The following is a 25,602-nucleotide window of genomic DNA, read 5'->3' on the forward strand; positions in this document are numbered from 1 at the left end:
ATTGGTAACAAAAAATTGCGTGGGATGTCTGGGAAATTTCTTGAGATGACATGGAATCATCCATTTGTCATACATATAACTTCATTAAGGGCTTTGCTCAAGAATCCAGAATACATTTTTCTGCCAGTCCAGTCCAATTGTTTTTTCTGCTTCTCATTCGTTCTGATTCTGATTTTCACATCATCATAGGAACGACATGTCTCAGCTATTGTAAAGGAATAGTAGTTTCATGACAAAGTGAGGATAAGGACAGCGCCCAGAGTTTGGCCTTAATACCTTCTTTTTTCCTTCTCATGCATTTGTCCACTTAAAAACCCATTCCGTGCTGTTACTCATTGCAGGAGTAAATGTCACGTACCCCTCCAGACCTGGCACTCCTCCTCTCTCATCCACTCAACTCCTTATTAACCCCGAGATGGAAGAGTTCCAGCTCGTCGATCTGTCACGCCGCTTCCTCAACCTCGACTCCTTCTGGACGCTGCCTCGGCAGTTTCTTGGCAACAAAGTAAACACTAATCCCTGTGCAAGTTTATTGTTTTCTTTGTCTAAGAGTCACTTCTTCACCTGAACATCATTTGATCTATTCTCAGATTGATTCGTATGGAGGAATGCTGAAGTTTAATGTCCGGTACACGCTGGCCCGTGGGCTGTCTGAGATTGTGGAGAAGCCAGATGTGATGCTGGTTGGAAATGGACGCCGGCTGGTTTACCGCAGAGGTGGTGTCACCCCTCCCATTGTGGTCAACCAGAAAGAGATCCGGTTCACAGAGGTAAGGCTGTGGATTAAAATAATCACATGTGAAACACTGAAAGCACCAGTTTGGTCCAAAACATACCAAGATTTTTCATTCACCCTTGTTTGTTAAGGACAACTGGCAGCATTCGAACGGGCGTCCCGTCACCCGGGAGGAGCTGATGATGACGCTCGCTAACCTGGACAGCATCAGCATTCGCACCATTTATGACAACCACATGGTCAGCGTGGGACTCAGCGACATCGTCATGGATACCACAACCGGGGAGTTCAGCATCCGCGGTCACGCAAAGGAAGTCGAAGAGTGCAGGTAAAGAAAACATCAAGAGAAAAGAAAAAGGAAGGAAGTGATGAGACGGATTATGCGGCCAGTGTGTGACTGCGTCCGAATATTCCCTCCTATCTCCTTTCCTATCCACCCTGTGACGTCATCCACTGGGTTAAGGAAGGGTCTTAGGAGACTTCTTAAAGGAGTTAGGGAAAGGTCATCACGCTGTTTTTGACAATCAGATGCACTTCCACTAAGTGACAAATTAATTTGACGTCTGCCGTGGTGAAAAAACTACAAATTTCCAGAAATGGACGACTAATAGTGCATTTATAACACTTTCCCCTGTGCCTCTAACCCACGTGTGTCAAACTCAAGGCCCGAGGGCCGAATCTGGCCCTTTAAAGCTCCCAATTTGGCCCCTGAAAGAAAGTGAAAATGGCAGGGAAAAACATGAATCACTGTGTGAATCTGATATCTCATACCTCCAAATACACAAATTCAATGAAACTGCACATTTCCCCCTAGGTGTTACAGTTTTCCCACGCTTATATCACATGATGCAGTCATTTGTAATCTCAGATTGTTGTAAGTATTAATCCTCAAATTATTCCCCAAAATTTCCCCAAATTAAATATAAATTTGTCACAAAATGAACTCAAGATCCTGCAGGGACTGATATCTGTCACTTATTGCTTGGCTATTGTCATGTGTTTTGCATACTGTAAATACTATTATACATGGAAGTGACAACTAGGGCACATGAATGATAAAATTACTCATATAATCTAAGGCCCACTTGAGATTAAACTAGTCCGTATTTGGCCCCTGAACTAAAATGAGTTTGACACCCCAGCTCTAACTGATATGATCTCAATTATCACAAGGTTTGAATGTAAATCAAAGGAAAAGAGGAAGAAGTGAAACTAAAAGAACGTCACATTGAGAATGGTTGCTCACACTTACTCCACTCACTAATCAACATTAATCCAAAATAAATAGGATTTTATGAAATTGTTACATTTATTGAAGATATCGGCCTACATAACGTTGTAGACATACACATGTACAACCACACAAAGCATTCCTAGGTTAATGATATGTTTAATAAAACATAATGTGGCTAAAATGTCTCTGATCCCTTTTTTTTGAATGACAGACTGCTTTATTTTATGTCATTGTGAGTTTCCTTGAATGCTCTGATCAGCGGGTTCCTTTAAATGTTGTCGCTGCCGCAAGGAATTGTGGGGCAGCATTATCTCGTCTCCTTTGGTAAAGGCTGCATCAGTGTTTCTTATGCTAAAGGAGGTTACAAAGGAAGCATTGAGCCTCCTTTCCTTAGCTTTTAGAGAATTGGAACGCTCCTTATCATGGCTGCCACTTAAAAACTTCCAAGGCTTAAGGAAAAGTGGATAGGAAAGGAGATAGGAGGGAATATTCAGACGCACCCTGTGATTTACTAATGAAAGGAAGGAAGGATATTTGTGTTTTTTAAAGTAGGAATGCCTGCTTTTTTATATTAATTTAATTATCTTCTCCTTTTTTAATCTGTTTCATGTTTACTTTTACATGTAATACATTCTTATCTCATTGAAGTTGTGATTGTCTCTCCCAGATGCCCTCCTGGATACTCAGGCCTGTCCTGTGAGACGTGCTCCTATGGGTTTGATCGCGTCCCTGGGGGTCTCTATCTGGGCACGTGCACTGGCTGTAACTGTAACGGACACGCGTCCGCCTGCGATCCAATCAGTGGAAACTGTCTGGTAAAACTTTTGACTTCTTTGTCATTTTTAGGAGCTTTTTTTTCCTCATCATTGTTGCATCATTTCTGTTGTAGGTACAGTAACTGGTATTTGTAACTTTATGTGCTAAATAATCAAATCAAAAGATGTTTATGATCTTAAGTTAAGTCTCTTAAACCCATCACCATGGTTATTATAATACACTGAGATCTGTTTTTTTGCCTGAAAATAACCTGGATTGCTTTCTAAGACGTACTTTGAGGAGGTTTGAGTTGGAAATTCTGGGACTTATGTACAAATGGATTAGATATTTTGTAGTGGACAATATTTCTTGTATCATAAGTACGATATATTATATATTGTCCTAATTTCCTCCAAAATTTTCCATTTTATTGGTGTTTTTCTGTGTCATAGTCTAGATTTATTCCCTATCCCCTGTGTGGATAAGAAATTTAGATTTTCTTTCAGACTTCAAGCTATTAATCAGCCTTTGATAAATAAACAAAATTAAAAATGATTGACAAGTTTTCTAAGTGAACAAAAAGACACTGCTGTTAAATCCCTACAGTGTTGTGTAGAAATTAGTGCTGGGACTTGATTGCGTTTATTCAGCTTCATCAGTTGGTCTATTTATTTTATGCAACAGATGTTCTAACTATTTTACACTGTTTCCACTTCTCTGGAATGTTCTGTACTAAGTGCTGTTTTATTTTTCTGAAGACACAGAAACACATTTGTTTTCGAAAGTTTACAATAAATCTGGAAAAGCATGAATACAGCTTAGTTATATTAGAGTTAGTGCTTTGTGAACAATGCAATCGTACTTTTCTTTATTCATATTGAACATTACGTAAGCACTCAGTGACGAAAATAATAGACACAATTGTTATTGTTTAAGCTCATTTATTGTTTTCATTGATTCAGTCGTATATACCAAAATCTACCCTGTTTTGTGCTTGAAGGATGTGTGGTTTTGTACTTCTGAGTTTGTTTTTGAATCTTTGGTGTGTTTAGATTTTGGCCTGATTTTAACTCTGTAAAAATACCCAAACATCTATAAGCCTTTAAGCAGCAGGGTAAGCAATTTGTTTTGTCAATTTGTGCTATAGTTGCATAAAACTGGATGGTTTTCTCTTTCAACTGGTTTCAAACATCCAAAGAAGGTAGATCTGGGCTTTTGGTCGATGACCTTGGGTATGTTTGGAAAGTTATTGCAGTCTCGCTTCTTCCACTGGATAAACAAAGTGTTCCTTCTGACCTCAGAGCTGCCAGCACAACACTGAGGGGCCTCGGTGCGATAAGTGCCGACACGGCTACTTTGGGGACCCAAGTCGAGGTCGCCCTGATGACTGCAAGCCCTGCCCGTGTCCGTACACTGAGACGTCACGCCGGTAACTTCCCCAACCAGCCCAAAGCACACGCACGCACACACACACACACACACACACACACGCACACACACACGCACACACACACACACACACACACACACACACACACACACACACATACACACTCAGGGTTTAGGTGTATTAAAACGTGAGCAAACGTCATTCCGCTAATAAGGAGTACATTCCCAGGAAATCAGGAGTACACTGCTACTAGGGCTGGGCAAAAAAATTGATTTCATCAATTAATCGAATTTGTAGATAAAAACTTTTGTTTTGCAAATTCAAGTTTGTTTTTTTAATTTTGAAATAATTTTTTTTTTTTCCCACCACAGTTTTTTTCAGACTTTTTCGCATTCCGATGTGAACCAATGTGTTTACATTTGTTTACCCTTTGAGTAGGCTATATGTGTGCTACAGGCATGTTTAATGTTTTATTCGTACTATGCTGAGATGCTAAGGGAAGAGTTTATTATGTTTTTAATTGTAATGTTATATATTATAAAATATGTAGTTATATGATTTCTTAATCAGAAAATTGAAGCTACTGTGAAGTTGCTGTTGCACTTTTGCTTAAACCTGGTTAAAGCTTGAAATTGTTCAATGACAGAGAATCATTTACTTTTTATTTTGGGATTGTTCTATGCATTTTAACTCTTGAGGACAATCACCCAAAGTTGCACGTTTGACAATATATCTGATGTCTGCAGTAAGTGCATTTAAAAAAAAAAAAATCAAAAATCGAATCGAAAATTGAATTTTTCTTTTTTTTTAAGCAAAATCGCCCAGGCCTAGCTGCTACTATACATTCCAGAGCACCCTCTATCCATTTAGCGCTTCTCTCTAATGAATCTTTATATTAGGCAGATCTCACTAGGGGAGCAAAAGGGAGGAGGAGGAAATGCAAATTAATGAATGAAGTAATATTAATAGTCAATATTAACCTCCATTGAAAGAGAAAATAAAGTGTGTACAGCTGGATGCCTGCAGTCCGTGTGTTTCCGTGTGTGTGTTCGCTGCGGTGCAGAGCCAGAGGATCGCTGTGCGCGGAGATCCATGAATATGATCACGGATCGATGTCGCTGCGAACACAGCTTCAGTGATCTCCTGTCTTTCTCTCCATGTTTTCACCGTCAAAGTCTTGTGTCGCGTCGACGTCAGACCACAATCAGCTGATCAGAGATGCGTAGTTACGCATGATGGCACAAAGAGCCCATATGTGAGTGTGGTGGTGACACATCGCTACTGAGGAGCTCAGATGATCAGTACATCATCTTCCAGATCATCTGCGGACTGATTGACAGACTGTGTTACTGTATTAACTCAGATCAATGGTGTCAACAGATCAATAGGATGGTTTCTGTCCAAATCTGCCTATTTTGTATGGACTGATCAGAGCAAGGTTACAGGATGTGACGAAGCACTCACATTAAATTAGGGGGAAAAATAGCATTAGGTTTTTAAGGTGTTGTTTAAAAAAAAACATTTTTATTTGTTTATTTAGTTTTCTACATTATTACATGTTTGTGCAGCAGACAGAGAAGTCCATCTTCCTCCAATTTAACTTCCTTAAATCTCATTGTGTGTTTGTGTGTGCACTCACATCTCCACATTGAACGAGCAAAACACTCATTTAAACAGGGCGGTCTGCTCCACTTCTGCTCGTGCACTAATTATTGCTGCATTCTTAGTGAATCACTCGCAGCAGGTGAGAAAACTGTGTCACTAAAAGATTTATTGACCTGGTTTACCACTTTTTTATTTCAGATCTTAGTGAAACCGGCCCTCAGTGTACAGTACAAACACAGTCTGCATAGCACAGAGCAGATGTCAGTGATGACACTGAGCCTGGTTATTTATTACATGTACTACCCATGACCCTCACAGCTGTGAAAATCTGAGCTCTTCTTCTGTTTGGTTTTTCCAGCTTCTCTGACACCTGCTTCCTGAACATTGACCAGCAGCCAACATGTGACGCCTGCAGGCCTGGTTACACAGGACGACGCTGTGAAAGGTAAGAAAACATCAGTTCCTCACAATACAGACAGATTATAAGTGGTTTTTGGAGAGAATTGGATACAGTGGATCGATTACAAAGAATGTTGGTGCGGTAGAAGTCATATAGTCGATGATGGTCTATTTCTTTATCGTTACACCTGAGCTGATGGGGCGTGAGCATGTGTGGAAACAGAGCAATAACGCTACGTTGAAGGCAACTTGGAACTCTATCCAATCTCCTACTTGAAAAAGTTCATTGGAAGGCATAAAAATCACACAAATATTAATGTTTTCATTGTAAATACTATAAATGCCAGTTTTACTGATTGCAGCATTAGTTGTAGGGTCATTTCATGTCATTTAAAAAAAAATACAGGACATCCCACATATTTGGGTCTGAAAAAGACTGGATCAGATGAATACTTTTTTGAGATATGATCAATTTAGTTTAATTTGACTTTCTTCCACTTTCAGCTTCCAATATCTCAGGAAATGATAAAAAAAGGGAGTCTCAGAGACCCAAGAACCAATGCATATATGTGACTAATCATTAGTGATGTGAGCAGTGTGTTAAATACAGGGAGCTGAGACATTTGCTAAGTTCCAGACCCAAATCCCGGCAACATTTTTTCCAATTTTGAGGAGCTGACATGTCCACCTGATAGAATGTACAGCAGATCTTTTTGTATATTCTGAGAGAGGAGGTGGAGCTGTATTACTATACCAAGTTTCAGTTTCCTATGTGATGTAGTTTCTGAGATATTGGAAGCTGAAAATGGAAGAAAAATAAGAACGTGCAAAAATTGCATGAAACTCGACACAAGATTAAGACTATTAGTCTATTCTGATGATATGTTTACGTAAGGCTGTGCTCGTGCCCGGTGCACGCTGGGTCCTTTGAAAATTGATTTCCACTTGCCGGCGGCTAGTCTGACAAAGTGGGAAAAATGCAAATCTTCTTTTGAAAGGTAAGCTTGTATGACCAATGCCGACTCAAACGTGTAAACAGAGCTGTGCACGAGGAAAACTGGGCTCGTGCACGCTCTCTCGCACACGTAGGCGTTCCCTCTTGAGCAGGTAGAGCGTTGCACATGTGCAGAGGGTGTTTCTTTTCTAAATTTTCGGGAAAATTGTCCTCGATACCTTTAACTTGCAAGAGTTTAAATCTAGCTTAGAGCTTCAAGGGCGTGCTAGAACTGCGCTCATTTTGGCAAAGACTGCTTTTGGAAAGAAGGAATATAGTTACTAAAAGTGTGCAAAAACGAATCATTCTACTGTACTAAATTCACGATTTCTCATTTGTGTGTGATTCTTTTTCAGATGCGCCCCTGGTTACCAAGGCAACCCACTTTCGCCCAATGGAAAATGCGTCCCTGGCGGCCGTGAGTTCACATCCATCAGTCACTCTCACGTTCATCAATCCCTCGTTCACAGACAGTAAAGCGACAGACGCTGCTGCAGTTTGTCTCTCAACATCACTTCGCTCTTTGTAATCATTACCTTCACCTGCTTCCTCGCTCCGCTGTAGCGTGAGCCTGTTATACAGTATGAGGTCATGGCTCAGGCATGCAGAGTGGCAGGAACAACCCCAGGTGCACGTTCCTCCTCATATGCTGACTATCGCTGTGCATTGCCATGAATTAGAACATTACATATTAATCAGTGTGTCAGCAAACAGCGTCAACATAAGTATGCCGGAGTTAGCACAATAGCTAAATGTCTTCCGTTGTCCTAAGGCAGGTAAACGTAACTTAATACAGATGAACAATATCATTTAACATACAGTTAATGATAATAGTAATAATAATGCATCAATTTCATATGGCGCTTTTGGTACTCAAAGCCGCTTTACAGGAAACAGAAAAATAAAGAAATAATGATAAAAGTAAAAGAAAGTGTTTTAAAGTCTGCGTTACTGATGGTTTGTGGGCGTTAAGTTAAGCAACAGGGGACAATGAGACAGTCATTAAACTGACTAATGACAGCAAACATGATACTACATATAGTATTTACAATAAAAAACAACAGTCAGGAGTTAAAAGAGCCCAAGAAAAAAGTGCAGTATTATCTATGGATGCATGACTGCTTTGTTTTAAACCAATTACTGAGAATTGCTTTGAAAGTTGAGTAATTGCCATAGCAATACATTTTTCAAAAAAGTTTAACATTTTATTCTTCAACAGCTTCTGAATCTGTTAAGTTCTTAAATTTTAAAAAATGAATAAAAATGCGTCTATAAAAGTGTCCAGTATGTTTTATTAAAATAAAGTGCAATCAACTTCAGCTAAAATGCATTGAGGAGTGAGATAGTTTAACAAGGTCTGATGTGGTTCACTGGTGTTTACGTGCTATGCATATGTTAGCGTAATTAAATGGGTTTTTTTGTTAAACAAACATGATTTAAAAAAATTGATTTGGACATTTTTCGGATCGATACGATAATCGCGTGGTGAAATATCGCAATCTATCACCAAATGGTTTTTTTCTTACACCCATAATGCTGGCCTTATTCCTCTGTGTGTCCTACAGAAAGCGGCACATGTGATAACAGAGGAAGCATCAGCTCCAGCAGCCGAGCCTGCAGCTGCAAGGTGAGGAAACGGACCGTTCGTGTTCATTGTTGTACAGCACGTCATTGTATTTATTTTGATTTAGTTTTAGTAGTCAAATAAGTAATAATCTGTAATACAGATGTAATAAACTTAAAGCCACATTCAGCGCCTCCAGTCTAGCCCAATAAACGTTGCCATTTAAGGAAAGAACAAAGAGATTGTACATTTTTGTGCACGTTTTGTGTATTTTTAGTAGGATTTTGTGTGTTTATGAAGTGATTTGGCATATTTCTGTTGTCATTCCGTGGTTTTTTTTTCTGTCATTTTTAGCATTTTTGAGTACTTTTGTTGTGATTTTATATATTGTTTTATTATTTTGTGTATATTTAAAATTTTTGATCTCCTTATCTTAGTTTTTAGAGTCACTTTGTGTATTTTTCTTATCATTTTGTGTGTTTTTTTGGACCTCTGGCCCATGTCAACGTGACAGTTCAAAAAAAAATGTCAAAAAGATCATGCATGTTGTTCATAGTTTTCGTCAGTCTTCCTTTTTTAAATGTAAATCAAGGTTTAGGTTGATGAAAACTACAGTGGGAAAAGTATGAGTCAAAGGAATTAACGCTGCTGTGTGTGTGTTGCAGAACAACGTGGCAGGTAGTTTTTGTGACGAGTGTAAACCTGGATTCTTCCACCTATCAGAGGCCAACCCTGAAGGCTGCATGCGTTGCTTCTGTATGGGTGTCACCAAGCAGTGTGCCAGCTCCTCCTGGAGCCGGGAACAGGTGAGACAGGAGGCTGGAAGTCTGAGGTGGAAATGATGGATTACTCACGTTACTGTAATTGAGTTGCTTTTATGGGTACTTGTAGTTTTTTGAGTATAATGTGTGTTATCACTCGCTCGTCCATAATTATGCTCTATAGTTTATAAATATATCAGTACCTAAGTCATAGGAATGCTTTGTGTGTGTCAGGTTCAGGTTGGAGTCGACTGGCAGCTCATCACCCTCTCTAACAGCGCCAACACCAAGACCATCTCTGACGGCGTCTCACCCAGAGGTTCCTCTGAAATAGTGTTTCGCTCCTTCTCCAGCGTCCCTAACGATGTTTACTACTGGGTGCTGCCGGAGAGCTTCAGAGGAGACAAGGTGGGAGAAGATTTCCTTCCTTCCCGTCTCACTCAGTCAAGCCTCAGCACGTTGTCTAGTGAAGGCTGCGTTTATCCTCACTTTGAACCTCCGGCTTGTTCTCGCTGCCAAGCCCATCGTGGCTGTCTTGTGACAACCCCCCCACAACCCCCCCCCTCATGATACTGTCAAGTTTAAATAACTTTGCACTACTCAGTTTGGTTTGAAAATCTGGTGACACTTTATTTGAAGTTTGATTTACCTTTGGAGCTATGTTGGCATTTTTTGTGTTAGGTGGAGGGATTTAGTGGGGTTAGGTAGGGTTGTAATTGTAATTGTGTAATTGATAATTAATTGCAATTATGGCGTAATTATATTTGTAATTTTTTTTTTTTTAATCTGTTGTCGTAATTGTAATTGCGTTCAGATAATTGAATTTATAATTGTAATTGCCATGGAAATTCTATAGAAACTGTCAATTATGATTTAACGCAAAACTGGGGAACCATGTGACAGTTCTATGTATAGTTCTACACGTTTGTATTTAACAATTTTTAAATAATGTTTCATATCAAGCTTTTTCAAATTTTACCAATTAAAAAAATAATAAAAACATTTATTTTCATTGATTAGGAACTTTAGAAAGCAAAACACGGTAACCAATAGATAGGATATAAATTAAATGATAGATATTTGTTTTTCATGTATTTTACAGTTGATTTAGCACCTGTTATCATAAGAGATGCTAACAGAAAGCTAACACAAGAGGAAGGTTAAGGTTCATTAGGTTATTTATTCCAGGCTCAGTAATTGTGATGAATTAATTGAACTTTAGTAATTGAGAACATGATTTTGAGGATAAAAAATAAATTGAATTGTAATTGAACGTGGATATTTGAAAATGTAATTGACCCCAAATCTGGTTAGGGTTAAGGTTAAGGTTAGGGTAACGAAAGACTATTTAAAGATAGCCTCCATGACATCTTATTCATGCTACCAGGTGACAGCCTACGGAGGGGAGCTTCGCTACACCGTGCGCTTTGAGCCGTACCAGCGCTCGCTGGTGATCGATGGCCAACCTGACGTGGTTCTCCAAGGAAACGGAATCTTCTTAGAGCACTACTCTCAGACCAAGCCCCTCCCACGTGTCCCACAAACACTCACTGTGACTTTCAGAGAGGTTCGTTTTCATTTGTTTCTCCGAGTGAGACCAGAACCCTGAAACAAACTGACCATGTGATTCTCTGTGGGTGACAGTCGGCGTGGCGGCGTGCTGATGGACAGCCGTGCACGCGAGAACACCTTCTGATGGCCCTGGCCGACGTGAGCGTCTTCATGATCAGAGCTTCCTATGCGGATAACTTAGCTGAAAGCAGGTATTATGGGATGTTTCAGACATGATTAAGAAAGTCTCTGTCAAAGTTAGTCACAATAATGCAGAAAGGTCTGTGTGTGCTTATAAGTATCTCAGATATCAAGATGGACGTCGCTACTCCTCAGTTGACGGGTAATGAGCGAGCTCTGGAGGTGGAGGAGTGTGCCTGTCCTCAGGGATACAGAGGACCGTCCTGCCAGGTACGCTGCCTAAGTTCAGAAAAGTCTGTGCAAAATAATTAAATTGCCATTCATCACATAGTTTTTAGAGATATTTGGCAATAAATGTAATGTCCGATTTTTTGTTTTTGTTTGTTTGGTCGTCTTAGGTTTGACTCTACACGTAGTGCAATCTTTTCTTGACAAATATGCATATTTTTTCTAATTGCATTAAATAATTGTGACGTGCACCTAGGCTGGAAAATCAAAAATATACCTTGATTATGGGGCGGGGCTGCTGGAGCAGTTGAGACACTCCCAGTTTATTCTATAAAATCTCCAAAGAACAGTCAATGCTATGCTAACTAGTAGGGGTGTGCATTACCATGAATCTGGCGATACGATACGATTTGCATTTCACGATATGATATATCACGATACTAAACAGTATGATATACATCACGATATATTGCGATATCAATAATTAAAAATGTCACATTTACAAGTACAAAATGGCATGAAATACAATTAATTCCATTTTCTTTTAAACTTACGAGAACAAGTAACTGGTAACTAACTGTAATTCAAGTATCAATATCAAAAACAAGTGGTATGTTTATCAAACTTTAAAATTATGTTTTTCCAAAAGGTTTAACTTTTACAACAGATTCTGATTTTGTTAAGTTCTTAAATTCTTTAGACAAAAAAATAACCACATATATACATCAAATTTAAAGAGTTGGACAAGAATAAATCATTTTCATCAGAAAAAAAGTGGGTTTTTTTAGCTCTTGTTCGATCCATTCACGTACACAGTCACCATTAATGGCAAAGGATTAATGTGGAGAAACCCAAGGTTTTGCCCTCAGGCTGGGGAATCCTTGCTTGCTTTAACCACCCTCGGCTTTGTTTGGTCTTGTAACCTGGAGCAGATCAAGGAAGCAGATTCTAGTAGCGGTAATGCACCAATAACTGGATGCCAAATGCCCGTTAACACAAAGAAGAAGAAGAAGAATCACTGAATAAAAATTGGTTCTTTGAACATTTGTGAATGAATTTGGACTCACACAAATAGTATATAGGTAAGAATTTTGTGGCCAAAGTATTGATTAAAAGACAAATGTATTTACTTCTGCAATGGTGGCTGTAGCAACCAACAGCTCTTTGTATTACTTACTCTGTTTGAAGTAAGAAGCTCTGAGACCAATGGATTAGCAATAACTTCCAACTTTGTAAACCCTCAATGATAGTTACCAAAGGTGTACATTTCTCTATCATCACTTGAAACATCCACCCTTGCAGGAATGTGATGAAGGCTACACGAGGACCAGCTCCGGCCTTTACCTCGGCACCTGTGAGAGGTGCGACTGTAACGGTCATGCGAGCAGCTGTGACCCAGAAACAGGCAGATGTTTGGTAGGTTTCTGTGCTCGGTCGTTTCTTGTTGTCGAGCGAACTTCAATGTACTGCAAAGGAATGTGCTAATGATTTACCAGCTGAAGATTCAATAACTGTTCCAAAAGGTCTTACTATCTTTAAATATGTGTTTTCTGACCTACAGCAATGTCTCCATAACACTGCTGGGCCAAGATGTGAGCAGTGCCAGGATGGGTTCTATGGAGATCCTTTACGTGGTGGTATTAACGCCTGTCAGCCTTGCCCCTGTCCTGGGACCAATCCCAATAACCAGTAAGTTTATGTCTAAATTTGTACAAAAAGTGTCTGTCCATATCGCTGCTTGTTGGGGTAAACTACAAGGATCCGGAACCATGTGTGCTACATTCATCCTCTTTTTGCTCAGATTCTCCTCAACCTGTCGTCTGGAGTTTGATGGCCAGCCAACTTGTGACAACTGTCCGGTCGGATTCACCGGTCGACGCTGCGAAAGGTGCGTTGCCCTTCTTCCTTTTGTTGCCACGTTCCCTTTGGCTCCTGAGACTCGTCAGAGCGCTGCTCAGTGATTGGGGTTGCCTGGCTGGCCGGCGGAGAGGTTAGCAGGGGCTGGCACTGGTACTGGCACCCACTGGTTTCATTCGCAGGAAAGGGAAAGTAGAAGCATGTCAGTGGTTTGCATCCGTCTTTGTTTTGTGGGAGTCATGTTAGAGGAGGGATGGGAGTTGCTACTCGGTGCCACCCAATCTCTAATTTAGCTACTTGTTGAGTTGTATGACTGCGTCCTCTTTTTTCAATGCACAGGTGGAAATGATGTTTGTGTCTGTGTTGTATTTGGAAATCTTAATACTATTGTAGTAAGGTAGTGTGTCTTTGTGGTTGGATTAGGGGCCCTATGGTGATACAGAGATTATTGTCTCTCAAAAAAGAAATCTCAAAAAGGAAAATACTTGTCTTTAGAAACCCTTTACTTTGTCTCAACATCTCTTTTGCTTCCCACTGTTAGCTTTCGCTTCAAAAGGCCTTCTTCAGAGCCCCCTGTCTGCATCTGCTTTGCGCTTTCTCTCAGCTTTGAAGGTGGCTTATGGGTTTTCTGTCAGCGCGCAGACTAAATAAACTTCTTTGGTCATAAATGTAAATGTGGCATTTATGGGGACTCCTGTCCGAGTGACAGATCTTTGCCACTTTAAAAGCAAAGATGGCACAGGTGACTTGGGTCTAAGCTGCAGCTTTGAAAATCCAATATTTTGATATGAGGTTTAAGCCTGTTTCCTGATTTTGCTGTTTTGATATTAAGAAAAGAGAAGCCATCCGCAGACAGTTGTGGGGACCCCGTCCTGGACAAGAACTCCGAGAACTTCCTGCCTGTGGGATGTGGAGCTGAAGCAGTTTTCAATTTCAGCTGGGAGAAAGACATATTCCTAGAGGGTAGTGGTCATAGTGGGGACGATGATGACAATGACGATGACGACATAGGCTATCATTGGACTGGAAGTCCATTTGCAACCACTATCATACCCACCAGGTCTTTACTATCCACTTCCACCCACCGTATCACTACTCGAAGTTTAAACATTGCAACGGTGACGAGAAACAGATCGGTGTCCAGACTGCCACCACGTTTTACACCCAGCTCAGAGACCAGGGACTCCAGTTTCCAGCACCTGCTCCGGAATCACCTCAACACCTTCAACCAACGTCTGAGCATGCTGGAAAGCAACACGCTTGATATGAAAGAGAGCCTACGTAGCATGGAGGCCAAGCAAAGTCTTCTAAATGCTCAGCTGCAGGAGCTCATAGCTTTACAGTCAGCTGGAGAGAAGAAGGAGAGAGTCGGCGAGCTGGAGAGTAGCTACACCGAGATGGAAGGTCGTCTAAGCCGACTCGAGGGCCGGCTCGAGATCCTGATTGACGGTTTCACAGCTCTGGCTCAGGAGATGAACAAGATGAAACGTGCAAGGCACATTGCCCGTTCAACACACGAAAGGAGAGGTCTTCCTTCACTTAGCATTATTCCTGCGATCCAATCAACATCTGAGCCTGCGTCCAGAAAGATTTTCACAGAAACACCGATCATCAGGAGAGCTACTGTGCCTAAAAGTATACCAACGCCTGCTCTCTTTCCAACTAAACCGACTTCTACTCCTCAGAGAGGTAAGAAACTAAAAACAGCATCCACTGCTTGGCCAGTGAGAACCATTACAAGGGGGCAATTGTTCACCAGGTCAACTAGCAGTCAGGTCCCGACCAGATCAAAAACAACCCTGAAGACCACCCTGAGCAAACCAAAGACTACTTCAAAGACCGCACCTCAGCCTGCGGTGAAGTCTCAAACCAGAAGGCCAGCGGGTCGGAGGTCTGCTGTGACGGCTAAACATATCTCACAGCCAAGGCAAACAAAAGCAAAGGACACCGAAGGAGAGGCAACAAAAACAAAAATCCAACTAGAACTGCCACCTTACAAATCAACTCCTCAGCTGCATAAACACTCAGCCCAAGCAAAGAAAAGACACTCCATAGCGCGCGCCAAAAATAACGCCCGTCACAAGGCATTCAGGTCAGACGCACCGTCAAAGGCGGTTCAGGATGGCGGAAACTCTCCAAAAGATAGAAGTTCTGCCAAAAACATGGAGTCGGACACAAAACCTGTGAAGGTCACTCCAGCCAAGAAGCCCAAAACAGCGGCGAAAAGGACAGTCAAAGTTGCAGCTCCAAAGAAATTCACATCCAAAAGAAAATCAACTTCAACTACAACCAAAGCTCCTGCTGTGAAGAAAAAGAGCAAAAAAGTCCATCAGAAGAAGAAATCCCAAAGTCACTCTGGTGTTTTGGATCTACTGAGACTCCTGAACGGTGACTATGAGTCTGAGAAACAGAAGAAGAGTCATGGTGGGTCTCTTCATGTCGTCTTGGGAAAGCTGGCCATTCCTATCAAAATCCTCCCTGACGACTAGGGCGAAGTGCAGTGCACTGATTTAACTGATTTATGGATTTATCTTATTGTTTATACATGTTAGCGCTGTAATCTGATTATTGCAAATATTGCACAAAAACCCTGCCATGAAGAGACGCCGTAGCACTCGTTGCTCTGTTCCCTACCTCAACGTCATTAAAACTATCATTTCAGAGGTCACATGTTTTTGTCTTATGTTGTGTTGAAACAGATGTAAACTATTTTAGTGTTTTGGGAAGCTTTGATAAATAAGAAACTTCATTTAAATATTATAACCTTTTCTGTATCACTTTGAAGGTCGAGTCTTACAGTGTTTCCTGTGTCACTAAACATTACCGTTAATCAGTATGGACTTTTCTATGAAGAATACATGTTTTTAAATGCTGTTGTAGTCCAATGTGTTGCAGTAGTACAACACCATACAGCCATAACATTATAACCACCAGCAGGGGAATGATTCCTTTATAGGCACCCGTTTTCATTTTAAAGCAGAAAATTCTATTCATTCTAGAGCTGCACCTCAGGGTCGTCGTTCCCAACACTCTCAAATGTCAAGATTAATGTGGGGTAATGGGCTACCCTTTACAATAAACTGTGGTGGACCAGGGTAGCTTATAAGGGTGATTTCACAATGCTTTAATCATGGGCTGCGTCCGAATAGTCCCTCCTATCCTTAGTGTTTAAATGGTGGCCATGATAAGGAGTGTTCCAATTCTCTAAAAGCTGAGGAAAGGAGGCTCAATGCTTCCTTTATAATCTCATTTAGCCTAGGAAGTACTGATGCATCCTTTACCAAAGGAGACCACATAATACTGCCCCACAATTCCTTGCAGCGGCAACATTTAATGGGACACGCTCATCCATGGAAACTCACAATGAAAACAGAGAACTCTGTCGTTCAAGAAAAAGGGATCAGAGACATTTTTAGTTTTATTCAACATATTTTATTCACCTAGGAATGCTTCGTAAGGTTGTACATTTCTATGCATTATGTAGGCCTATATCTTGCATAAATGTAACAATTTAATTATTTTCACTGTTGTTCCTCGTAACCTAGTAGCCTTTTTTCCTTTGATTTCAATTGAAACTTTGTGATATTTGAGATTATATTAGCGGCTAGAGACACGGGGGAAAGTGTTATAAATGCGCTTTTAGTCCATTTTCGGAAATGTGAAGTTTTTTACCACAGCAGACGTCACTAACCTTCACCACTGTTATTACGTCACCTAGTGGAAGTGCATCTGATTGTCAAAACAACGTGATGACCTTTCCCTAATTCCTTTAGGAAGTCTCCTAACACCTTTCCTTAACCCTGTGACACATTTATTCATGTATTCCATACATATTGTGCATTTTAGCTTCTTTTTATTTAACAAAAACTGCTGGTAATATATATATATATATTATTGATGCTTTAAACATGACTAGTACAGGTAGGCTTTGACAGGCAGGTGGTCGTAATGTTATCTCTGTTTGGTGTTTATCCAGCAGGTCTCCAAGTTCTTCCCTTCATATAGTCAGTAATTCTCATATAATCATTTGAAATGCATCTCTTTGGGTTTTGTTGGTGTCTTTGCTTCATGAATACTAATGCCTGTTTTGGTTCAGATTAAAACACCTTCAAAATAAAAGGATGGATTGTCGTGAAGTTTCGCAAACCCTTTTGGTTTTCTGGAAGCTATAGTTTTCCTCACCTTCTTGTTTGCTTCGTAAAAACAATGAGGTAATGACTTTAAAAGCAGTATTGGGGGTTCACTCATGTAATTATCCTCATGTGAATAACTCATTGGCAGCCAACCCCATATTGCCAGGCATTTTAGATGATTTTCACTGATCTTTCAAGACCCATAGAATATTGTGTGCTATGACTATGTGTCACATTTTGATAAAGATATATAAATAATATTCAATTTCTAAGGAAAATACCATGTTGTAGTTCATGACAAATGTTGTATTTTATGACAAAAGACCAAAAATTCATGGCAATCCAAGCCTAAGTTGGTAAAAATTTAAGTTTTTAATTTATCAAGAATGCTCCTTTTCTTCTGTGTCACATTTTGATGAAGATATATAAATAATATTCCATTTCAAAAGAAAAGACCATGCTGTTTATGAATTCTTCAGTTCCAAAAGACTTTTATTTTCTGTGCTGAGTAGCTACAAACTATCTGTTGGAGTTAAATCTGTAGCAAAAAAAAGTGGAAAGTGTGAGTTTTAGAGGGCACTGTGCGTCTCAGGAGGTACCGTAGTTTAAATTGGTTTCCTTGAAGCAAGTTGAGTTCATGGAGGGAGGTCCTGTTTGCTGTCCATTGACCTGCGGCCCTGCCAGAGGTAAGATTGACTGTCGCTGTCTTGGTTGCTGCAGTTGACACACAGTGGTGGCTGAAGTTGCCTTTTTTCATGGTGGCAGGGGCAATGTCTGCTTGGGTTTAATGGGGAAGTTTCTTTCACTTTGGCGCAAAAGTTTCCCTTTTCTTCAACTGAGGTTCAATATTTGAGCTGCCTGTTTGGTTGGGTTTTTGGTGGTGATTTATTTACATTTTGTCAGCCTTTCCTGTTTCACACGTGCAACAATTATTGTATCGGAGATGGATTCAACATCTGAGACATGTTGTCTGACCCTGGCTGTGCTTCATTCATCTCCAGTTTCATTATCTTTTCTACCTGGAAACCTTTGAATACACAGAAACTGTAACACAGAGGGTGTCAAACTCATTTTAGTTCAGGGGCCAAATATAGACCAGTTTTATCTCAAGTGGACTCCAGATTTTAGGCAAAAGAATGAGCAATTTCAACATTATAGGGCCCGAGTTTGTTCTTCCACATATTAATAATATGTAACACATGTAAGCAGGGGTGGAGCAGCGATTTTAAAAGTGATGGTGTTCTAAGGGTTGAGCAACCGTTGACTCCCAATTTAGTTTATTAAATTAATTTACTAAAACCATGATTACGCTGTTATTAAGTCCATAATACTCAACATGTGGCTCTTTGTCTTAATCTTTATTATTATTTCCCCATTAAAGCCCTTTTTAACTTTTTCATTGTCCCATTCTGCAACTTCCTTTTGTGTTTTCAGATTTTAGCTTCCTTTTGCCAATAAAAACCCTTTTTCCTATTCTTTGTCCATTTTTGCAAGTTCTATTTGACACTTTTATCCAATTTTTGTCCTTTTTTAACCTTATTTTGCCACTTTTTATCCAAATAAGCTACCTTTTGCCCATTAGATAAGATTTGTTTCCTTTTTTCCAATATTTTGCCTCATTTTGTTCCACATTTTTCCAGTTTGCCACATTTTGCTCATTTAAGCTACTTTTTGTCATTACATACCTCCTGTTTCGTCCATTTTTTGCCACTCGTGTACTGCTTTTAGCCCATTTTTGTCACTTTTCACTCTTTCCTTGTCAGGTTTTGGCCACTTTTGGACCATTTATTTTTACTTACACTTTACTCGTTGCTGTTAACGCTTTGTTTACCTTCTTTGTCAAAAGGCTGAATCAATCTAACTGGATCAATAGGTTTTCAACAATGAATCCCTCTGTAAAAAGAAGGGGGTGAATTTATGTTTTTATGAATGTACGGATGTCTCATCCCCCACGGGTGAGACGCAGCTGTATGTAAGGCACCGACCATGTTCTAAGCTATTAGTGACAGGTATCAGTCCCTGTAGTATCTTCAACTAAATTTTATTGATTTTGTGACCATTTTTTAATTATTTTTATAAAATAATTTGTGGGAAATTGTAGGATTTTGGAAAAATTGTGCGTTGAACAATTTCAGCTTAAAAATGACTGATGTGATATAAGCACAGGGAAACTGAGCCCTTGGAATTGATAATTTACACAATGAGTCACGTTTTCTTTGTAATTTTTACTGTCTCCTGCAGGCCACAGTGGATGCTCTAAAGCAGTGTTTCTCAAACTTTTTTGGCTCAAGTACCTCCTTTCTCTTAGTTCTTAATCCATGTACCCCCTTTGTCCAACTGCAACACTATTTAAGAACAACCATAGAGCAACATGGTGGAATGAACAAGTGATAACACAATTTAAAGAATCTCATTTTGTTAATAAGTGGAAAAAAACAGTATATTTATTTTTACTGCATTTTAGTTAAACTCTTATATTTCACAAAGTGAAAGTATAGACATACAATTGTGTAAGATTGTTGTTTTAATTTAAAAAAGAATAATAATCAGGGTCCACACGGTCATGAAATTCCTGGAGAATTTGAAAAAACGATTTTCCAGTCTTGAAAAGTTATGGAATATTTGAACTGTTTTGGAAAAGTTTTGGAAATATAGCCTATTTTATTTTTATGTTTAAAATTTGTAAAACCCTGAAGATGTTAACTGTACCTGCAGCATATTTCACTTCAGCTGGCGCACGCTAAAAACCAGGAAATGCACACGCAAAACAATATCTTAGCGCTTCAGAACTAAGTCATGGAAATTTGGTAAAATATTTTGGAAAAGTTTTGAAAAGTCATTGTGAAAAAAGTGTGGGAACCCTGATTAATTACAAAAATTCAAAAATCAATTTAAATTTTTCAGAAGTTTCAGGTGACCCCACATGGGGTCCTGACCCCAAAGTTGAAAAACACTGATTTAGTGGCTCCTGAATAGATTTATTTCTGTAGTTTGTATCATTTCCAGTCATATCCCGCCTGGGAACCAAGACTGACACTTTATTTGTTAATTTTCCACTCTCTCTCTCTCTCTCTCTCTCTAGTACCCCTGTAGTGCCACCGTGTACCCCCATTTGAGTAACACTGCTTTAAAGGGCCAGATTTGGGCCCTGGGCCTTAAGTTTGACACGTGCTGTAACAAATTGTCCAAAGGTTTTTCTATGAGTCACTCCGGTCTTTGTTTTGTAGTTAAAGTCTGACTGAGGTTAAAAGGAGCCTCTAGCCCATCCCACCCCACCCCCCACCCAAAGAACTCCCCTCGCTTTCTGCTTCATTGCTGAATTACAGAATTAACTGTATTTTCTTTCCCTGCAGATATTTACTCTAACACTTTGTGTGTTTTCTTCCAGGTGTGCTGCAGGATACACTGGCAACCCTCTGCTTGGACAGAGATGCACCGTTGGCAACGAAGTCAACGGTAAATCAGAGTTTTGCTCCAGGAAAATGACACACACTGTTATGCTTTTACTCCACAGGAAGTTGCAAAGAGACTTTCTTTCCCTTCTGTCATGCTTCATTTGACGTCACGGCTTTTAATGATCTTACTCCTCTGTGCTTTGCTGCAGGTAACTGCTACAACTGTGACCAGCGAGGAAGTGACGGCTGCAATAGTGGTTTGTGCCACTGCAAGGTGATTTTAAGTGTTTGCCTCTTCTGCTCCTGTCACTTTAACTTTCTAAATGCACCAGCAACAAATTAAATATATATATTTCTTTTTTTTAATTATTATTATTTAATTTTGTTATTTTTATTTAGTTCTTTAGTTATTCTTTTCCATTTTCCCTCTATCTCCATGTATATATATATATATATATATATATATATATATATATATATATATACAGTATTATCTATTGTTCCTTGTTTTTGTCTCCTCTCCTCACCCTGTAATAACACATTACCATTAATATAATTATTATAATATCACGCACCCACACACACACACGTACCCACACTTACTGTATTATAATGTATACGATTTGTAAATATTGTCTATGGTCTATGGCATTTTTCTGTAATTGTCTCTGTGCTGTATGTGGCATAAAAACAACAATAATAAAAAATAAACGCCCCAACCTGATACAAACAGATGAACGCTGAAGGCCCGTCCTGCTCCACCTGTAAATCCGGTACTTTCCACCTAAGCCAGGACAACAACGACGGCTGCCTGTCCTGTTTCTGCATGGGCGTCACTCAACAGTGCTACAGCTCCAACTACTACAGAGACCTGGTAACTGTTACTCACCACTAACCTTTAACTCTTCTAACCCCTACCACTTGTATGGGTGTGACCTAGGGCTGCACGATTATGGCCAAAATGATCATCACTATTATTTGGATCAATATTTTAATCACAATTATTAATCACAATTATTCATCCTGTTAGGGAAAACGTCTATTTTTATTTAACTACTTTTCAACAAACAACATATGAACAGTTTGAAGTGGCAAAGAAAAGCTTTAAACAAGAATAATAATAATAAATATTGAATGTACTATGGGATAACTACAAATAGACATTGAGTGCAACAACAATTACAGCGTATAAAGAAAAGTTAAGAAGATTAAGAAGATTAGGCTTAAATCTACAGGGTTTGAGTCAGAAACACCAGCCTGTCAACATTGTCTGCCTTGAATGTCTACTGGATTCATTCATTAATTAATAGTAACTAATTAGGAACTTGTGTGAATCCACTCATGGACATGTGCAACACGAGCACCCTCCCAATCTAAAAAAACCCCTATAACTAAGCCATGGAACTGTTTTACACTTAGTGAAATTGCCTAGTGAGGCGTTCAGGGCCCGGGGAAGACCCAGGACACGCTGGAGAGACTATGTCTCTCGGCTGGCCTGGGAACGTCTCGGGGTCCCCCCGGAAGAGCTGGAGGAAGTGGCTGGGGAGAGGGAAGTCTGGGCCTCCCTACTGAGGATGCTGCCCCCGCGACCCGGAAACAGCTAAGCGGGAGAAGATGGATGGATGGATGGAAATTGTAATTGACCATTTTTATAGAATTCTAATGTAATTGCAATTGCGGAGTTAGTTATCTTAACTCAATTACAATTAAATTAAATTACAGTTACAACTAAATTATAATTGTGTTTTTAATTGTTCATTTAAAAAAAACAGACAAAAAGGAAAAACCACGACAAGACGATTTACTGTATACAAAAACGAATCTAAACACAATGCACAACAGTGACAATGAAAAAGCAAACTGAAAATATAATAAAAACCAAAATAAATCAAAACATATTTTTTTTAAATTAATGTTTTGAAAAGCATCTACAGGATACAGCTGACATAAGAAAATGTATATATGTATATGCACACACAACTGTTTATGGAACGTCCTATTCAAAAAACATACATTTCTAATTCTTCATAAATTGCAAAGTTTCAACCTTTTAAATAGTATACAAACTTCTGTAAAATAGGCCGAACCGATGGAGACGCATTTTGCGCATGTGTTGAAAAGATACGAAAGGATTGGGCACTGACAGCAACAGGTTTTTAAAATCATAATTATAATTGTAATTATGCCATAATTCATTATCAATTACATGGTTACAACTCTAATTGGCATGGATGGATGATTTTTGTGCTCACCTTTGCTCTTGTTGTGCAGGTTTATTCAGTCTTTTCACCTGGAAACTTTCAAGACTTTGCTCTGGTGAACCGTCAGCGCACCAGTCGCATCACCACCGGTTTCACCGTGGAGGTTTCCACTGAAGGTACTCAGCTGTCCTACAGCAACTTTGAAAACCTGGGACAGGAACCCCATTACTGGCAGCTTCCAGATGTCTACCAGGGGGACAAGGTCAGTGTTTAAAAAGCATACAGGGAGAAAACAGAGCTAATCAGGCCTCGGTGCTGCTGTGCGGTCGTTGTCCACTGATTTTTCTCTTGCACTTACTTCTGTTTCCCTGTCGTTTCCTCTTTTCAAGCACATTTAAAGGGACAGCTTTTTTTAATCTATGTGCAAATTTCCTTTTGCTTTTACTGCTTCGTTGGTTCGTCTGCTACATCTTTGTGTCATTTCTAGGTTGAATGAGTTTTCTTAGTTTTGAAAGTCTCTCTTTTTTTTTTTTTTTACTTTATGTTCACCTCTCCCCTTTGCTTTTTATAGAAAGATGTGCACGTTTCACGAATGAAACGACAGGTATGCTATTGTCCATGGGTGTGTCGTGATGTAATAGCTTTCGAGTGATAAAAATGCATTCATCGACTGGTGATTTATAACGCTCGGATGTGAAAATGCATGTTAATAAAATATTAATATTCATTCTCCAATGTGATTTCATAGCGGGGCGCGTGCGGCGAGCATCTTAATGCGCCCCCAGTCTCCCCGACTTCACCGTCCACATCCCAGTGCATTTCCACCCTGAAATTGCTTTCTGCTTCATATCACATAAACCATGTGAATGGCTGGATTGTTAATGGTCCATTAAAGAGCTTCATGAAGTTTAACTCTGCTTGAATAGCGCTGCCATAACACTTGCAAATACCCGCAGCTCAGTGACAAGGAAAGTGATCAAAGGCCTTGTTTTGTGCACATCAATAGAGCGACTCGTGTAAGAGCAGCTCAGAGAGGAAACTGAGCCCAAAACACAAAGACTCCCACTCGTCAAGTCACTGCTTTCACCTGAACTATGAAGCAGCACAATAAATTAAAGGAACAGGTGGATTGTTTCTGCACGATTATGGAAGAGAGGTTCTAAATTGCTCCAGAAAGTTATTTTTTTTTCTTTTTTAAATCAATTTCAATAATATGTTATGGAAACAAAAAGAACTTGCTGGAATTATTCCGTAGAAGTTAAGGAAATATCAAAGCAATCAGCAGACACTTTTGAAGAAGACTGGCAGTTGACAGTCGAAACATATCAGGAGATCAAAGCACATTTCTTGAAAAACAGTTGCCTGAATAAATGAAACCTTAAAATATTATTCAAAAAGAACTTGCTGGAATGATTATATGGAAGTCAAGTAAACATCAAAGCGATCAGCAGAAGCCTCTGAAGAAGACTCGCAGTTCAGCAGTCGAAGCATGTCAGGAGATCAAAGTAAAATTCCTGTAAAAACCTTACGTCACAAAATATTCAAAGAGGAGACAAAGTGAACCTGCTGGAATTATTAAGCGGAAGTCATGGACCAAACTGTGTTGAAGCATTGAACACATCAAAGCAATCGGCAGACGCCTCTGAAGAAGGCGGTTGACAGTCGAAACAAGTCAGGAGATCAAAGTAAATATCCTGAAAAACTGTTGTCTGAATAAATAAAACCTTAAGATATCATAGGTTCCCAATTGGCCGACAGACGCAGCAACAGGAACTTTCTCCGCGTCATTGAGCTGCAACGTATACATGGAATAGGCCCACGTTTGGTTTGCATTTGCATGTGAGTGAATACGAAAGGTCATGCCAGCAAAGTTGAGTCACTTTAAAGTTTTTCAAGTGGAGTAAGTTTTTTTTCCTCAGTGTGATCCGACTGTGCAAGAATAATTTCTAAGAGGCTTGACCTTTCCAGTGTTTACACGAGCACTGTGGGAAAGGAAAAGCCTCTTCTCTTTCTGCCTGAGCACTCGGCTTTCTCTCAAATATCGGATTCTTGACGTAAACACTGATTATTCCATATTCCGGTGATGCTGACATGCATGGCACGACTCAAGTCTTGTATCTTAAGTACAGGAATGCTCATCCTCCCCCTTTGACTCTGTCCATCATTACATACTGCATCTCTTGTTTTTTCTGGATCCCTCCCCCCGCCTCTCCAGAATGACGTGAGACAGCTGGATGATGAAGTGTGGGCTCTCTTTAACTTCACCCGAGGACGACCCGTTCCTTCTCCACTTTATTCCTCCTTTAAATCCTCCTCCTCCTCCTCTTCGTCTGCCTCCTCCCGAGTCCTGACTTCTCCGTCTTTTAATTCGTACTCTAAATGGTCCGGTTTGCGTAACCAGAGCCCCTCTTCGTCTCCGTACGGTATTTCAGCTTCAGTCAGACCGACTCGGCCTCAGTCCTACTCACCGCATCGAGCTCCTCTCCATCAGGTACGCTGTATCGGACACGCCCAGAGCTTCAGTGCACATTTTTCTTTCTTTTTAGTAACGTCTTTCATTGTTTTTGTTCGACTCCGGATCGTAAAGAGCAAGAATGCAGTGAGCAAGACAGCTGCTGCCCCTCGTGGTAGAAACAAGGTAGACACTGGCATGTGTG

General features: G+C 39.9%; 1 protein-coding gene across 3 annotated transcripts in view; it reads left to right on the top strand.

Moving 5' to 3' along the window:
- hspg2 (heparan sulfate proteoglycan 2) overlaps positions 1-25,602 on the top strand; it is a 161,147-nt gene that overhangs the window by 77,884 nt on the left and 57,661 nt on the right. For all 3 annotated transcript variants that reach the window (XM_028453382.1, XM_028453383.1, XM_028453384.1), the window contains 23 exons: positions 342-505; positions 591-770; positions 868-1,064; positions 2,638-2,785; positions 4,028-4,155; positions 6,080-6,166; positions 7,471-7,532; positions 8,680-8,741; positions 9,344-9,484; positions 9,674-9,847; positions 10,827-11,006; positions 11,084-11,202; positions 11,290-11,401; positions 12,662-12,775; positions 12,921-13,048; positions 13,161-13,247; positions 20,738-20,805; positions 20,954-21,018; positions 21,478-21,618; positions 23,016-23,207; positions 23,517-23,549; positions 25,161-25,436; positions 25,533-25,583. In XM_028453382.1, the coding sequence (XP_028309183.1) occupies positions 342-505; positions 591-770; positions 868-1,064; positions 2,638-2,785; positions 4,028-4,155; positions 6,080-6,166; positions 7,471-7,532; positions 8,680-8,741; positions 9,344-9,484; positions 9,674-9,847; positions 10,827-11,006; positions 11,084-11,202; positions 11,290-11,401; positions 12,662-12,775; positions 12,921-13,048; positions 13,161-13,247; positions 20,738-20,805; positions 20,954-21,018; positions 21,478-21,618; positions 23,016-23,207; positions 23,517-23,549; positions 25,161-25,436; positions 25,533-25,583 (2,909 nt within the window). The remainder of the gene's footprint in view (positions 1-341; positions 506-590; positions 771-867; positions 1,065-2,637; positions 2,786-4,027; positions 4,156-6,079; positions 6,167-7,470; positions 7,533-8,679; positions 8,742-9,343; positions 9,485-9,673; positions 9,848-10,826; positions 11,007-11,083; positions 11,203-11,289; positions 11,402-12,661; positions 12,776-12,920; positions 13,049-13,160; positions 13,248-20,737; positions 20,806-20,953; positions 21,019-21,477; positions 21,619-23,015; positions 23,208-23,516; positions 23,550-25,160; positions 25,437-25,532; positions 25,584-25,602) is intronic.

Source organism: Gouania willdenowi, chromosome 7 (assembly GCF_900634775.1).
Source record: "Gouania willdenowi chromosome 7, fGouWil2.1, whole genome shotgun sequence".
Lineage (NCBI taxonomy): Eukaryota > Metazoa > Chordata > Actinopteri > Blenniiformes > Gobiesocidae > Gouania > Gouania willdenowi.